This window comes from Pinus tabuliformis, chromosome 6, assembly GCF_031772625.1.
Source record: "Pinus tabuliformis cultivar Carrire ecotype Pingquan chromosome 6, CPIR1, whole genome shotgun sequence".
NCBI classification, from domain to species: Eukaryota; Viridiplantae; Streptophyta; class Pinopsida; order Pinales; family Pinaceae; genus Pinus; species Pinus tabuliformis.
Genome location: NC_142292.1, coordinates 188221222 through 188225074, shown reverse-complemented (window position 1 = coordinate 188225074; position 3853 = coordinate 188221222). Strand labels below are relative to the sequence as shown.

General features: G+C 34.3%; 1 protein-coding gene across 1 annotated transcript; it reads left to right on the top strand.

The window, feature by feature from the left end:
- Positions 1–2361: 2361 nt before the first annotated feature.
- Positions 2362–3230, top strand: LOC149258089 (uncharacterized). Its single transcript, XM_089400468.1, has 2 exons — positions 2362–2542; positions 2722–3230. The coding sequence occupies exons 1-2, from the start codon at positions 2362–2364 to the stop codon at positions 3228–3230; spliced, it is 690 nt and encodes a 229-aa protein (XP_089256594.1).
- The last annotated feature ends 623 nt before the right edge of the window (positions 3231–3853 follow it).

Sequence of the window (3853 nt, the reverse complement as noted above, 5' to 3'; positions counted from 1 at the left end):
ACGCACTTGTGGTGTGAAATCAGATAAATTTCAGCCTTTGGACTTCGTCTTCAGCAAGGAATTCTGACGATAATCTTCATTTCCTAATCGTCGTAGGATTGCATTTGAAAAGAGGGAGGAATTCGAGTCGTTTTCCTTGATCTCGTTTCTTTTTGAGCGTGCATTGGTTTTGGACCCGTCATATGCACCCGACCACAGCATTAAATGCTGCAGTGTAGAGTGTTTAGTGGGTAGTCTCTCTTTGGACACCCCAAAGTACGTAGAATAATATTTATGCGGAAATATTTTAATATAAAACTTAACATAATTGATTGAATATTGATGTTAATTAATATGTTTCAATAAAAAATCATATATATTTATATATAAAAAGAGACCAAAAAAATATGAGATTGTCCATGATATGATATTTGAAAAATTAATTGAAAAAGAAATGAATATCATTTTAATAAGAGGTGGATGTGTAGTAGTTCATTTGTAATAGAATATTCATATTTTTAATTTTTAAAAATATAAATAATTTATCAGGAGTAATATATAAAATTATATATTATAACAGTGTATTTAAAATGTTATTAATAAAAAAAATATTTTACTATAAATAATGTAATTTATAAATAAAATATTTAGTTTATATTGGAATTGAGTTTTGAATTTCGTAATTTAATAATTTAGAAATATTTATTATCTAATATTTACGTCGTAAACACATTGTAAAAAAATAAGTAAATAGTTTTTTTAGTTTCTTTGATCTCTTCCCATCTTTAAATTATTAAGAAATAATTAATGAAATAATTAAGGAGCATTTAGCTGATTGAAATTGAATAGTTTTGTTTTGTTTAGTTCCATTCCAATCACTTTCATATTGTTTCATGTTTTAGAGCAAAGGATCCTGGACAGTTGTCTTGATAGTTTTTTAAATATCAATGATATTTCACCCTCGCTCATTCATCTTTATTTACAGCTTACTCACTCTTTGCTCATATACCGCTTCCAATTGCACACACAAAGGATTTTTGGGTCCACGCATATTTTTTATATTTTTCTTTGGTGAGAGAGGCATGCCTCGAATTTGATGATAGTTTTTTTTCTTGAAAATAATTTTTTTTTAAGGAGTTTTTTAGTGTGATTTTTTGGAGATTCTGGTGTTAGAATTCAGTAGAAAAAATTTGTAGTGAAATATTGATTTGTGTTATTTAAATTAGTTTTTTTTATTGTATATATAAATTGAGCACTCTGAAAAAATTCCTAAGGCACTTTTATTATGCACGTTTACCCATCAAACTTGTGATTTCAATGAATTTTTACCGGATTTTAGAGAAATTAGACTTAAAAATCTAAAGAAAAAACTTCCAAAATATCACACTAAAGACAACTCGTTTTACTTCCATATCAATATGGATCAAAATTATTAGGGAAATCAAAATAAGTTTGAAAAATATAATAATTATGCATTTTCGTATCAAAATGGCCCATTCAAATGTTAACTAATTCAGTTGCAAAAATAAGCGGTGCACAAACTATAACGAACATTAATTTGGAAAATTAAATATCAAATTGCACATTAATTTCATTAGAAGTTCTGGTGCAGACACGAACATTCACATTAATTGTTAAATTAAATGTCAAATTGACTCGTTCAAATTTTCGTTAATTTATCGAGAGACTCTCTCGGCCATTTATTAAGTATTTGCCGTTCATCGTGTCCTTGACAAATTCACAATTCTCAATAGTAATGATAAACTTTTTCAGTTGCCGTTTCTTCTATGTTAAGGGATGGAATTTCCACATATAAAAACGTTATACCTCGACTTCATCTTCGGGGCCAATTTAGCTAAGCTTGAACATACACTTTCCGCGATTCCCGGTATGCCGTCGATTCTTTCTTCGTTGATTATGTTTACTTTAAAATTTCTAATTCTAATTACTAAAAAGCAATTGATACTGGAGAAGTCCAAATTTGGTGAAGCGATCATGATTACTATGTTGGGTGATTATGTATATAAATTAGTTTATTTATATATTGAAAAATTCCTTTAAAATAATTGGAAATTGTGATCCCGCGTTGTATTATCACTTAATTAGTGTAGTTATATATATTTAAATTAATTATTTTTTAATTATAAATAGAGTTAAAAGTGATTATATATAGGATTTTGAAATGAGAATGGAGATGAGGAAGCGCCGAGCAAGGAAGGTCGAGCAAGGGTTTTGAAAACTTAGGGTTTACAGAGACAGAGGTGGAAGAGAAACAGAGACGGAGACAAGGGCAGAAGGGTTAATCCTCTGTACGCAATCAGACCTGCGAAGACACAACTCGAAGAGGAGAGTTAACAACGCCAAACAGGGCTGACAGAAACCATGGAAGGAGAGCAGGGGAGGGGAGAGATCCCCTCCTACAAAAATATGACGGCGGGTGAATCAAGGGGAGCGGGATACAGAGAAACCCAAAGGAGAATAGCAGAGATGCGCCAGTACTGGGGAATCGGTGGCAAACAAAGCTTGGGGGCAGATGTCTGCCCAGGGCACAGAAGAAACCAAGGTATGTAATACCCAACAATAAACTTGAAGAATACAGATGTTATATGAGAGATCATGCTTGGATATGCAAGTTTATAGTTTTTTGGCCGTTACAAAGGGATCTAGCAAAGTGGATACAACAAAGATGGAAGCCGAAAGGGAATATAGATCTAAAATTAAGAGCAAAGGGCTTTTTTACAGTGATATTTGCAAGCCTAGAGGATAAGGAAAGAACCTTCGCAGGAGGGTCATATTTCATGAATAATGCCGGTCTGTTTATGAGGCATTGGGAGGACAGATATAACCCGGACCACGAAAAGATGCTAGCAGCATCCATCTGGGTCAGACTATTTGGTCTACCAATGGAGTTCTGTGACCCCGATATCTTGGAAGGTATAGGTAATATAGTTGGGACTTTTGTCAAGGTAGCAGAGTCAACAAAAAGAGAAAAGTATACATCCTATGCAAGGATATGCATCTATATGAATATATCAGAGCCACTGCCGGAGTATATAGAGCTAGAATACCATGACGAAATATGGCAGCAACCAATGGACTATGAGCATATACCCTTCAGGTGTAGAAGGTGTCACGAATATGGACACCTATTCAAACAATGCCCACTGATTAAAGAAGAGGAAACACCACGGAAACAGGAAGAAGAGCAAAGGAGGACAGAGAGGACAGAGGAAGGGGAAACGGGATTCTAGGAAGTCCATAGGAAAAAAAGGCCAGGAAAGGAAGTAACAAGGATACAACGACCTGCAAAACCAGTAACAGTAGAAAACCAAAATAAATTTCAGGCTTTACAGGAGGAAGAAGAGGAGAACGGAGAAGAAGACAACGAGGAGGAGCCAATGGAAATTATAAAAGAGACAAAAGAACCAGATCTAAACCAGAAGAGTAAGGCAGAAGGAGGAACTGGGGAAAGCATGGAAATGACAACAGAGCAAACCCAGATGGGGACAGATACCCAGAAGGACAATGCGAATGAGGAGGAAAGAATCATGAGAAGATTGTTACAGGACTGGAAAAACCTTGACGAAAGATTTATCCCGGAAGCCCAAAAACAATTGTATAAAGAAACATTCCAAAAATACAAGGAGAAGAAAGGCAACACTTTAGAAAATCAGATAGATCAAACAGAAACGCAAGGAAACCAAAGCCTGGGAATGGACAGTACTGGCAAAGGAGGTAGGAAACGAGGCAAATGGACATTAAATGAAACCATACAAGCGGTTGGAGAATATTTGTCAATTCAGGCAGGGTTATACCTATTTCGGAGGTATTTCAACAACCATCCAAAAAGTTATAAAATGATAGTCACAAGTTG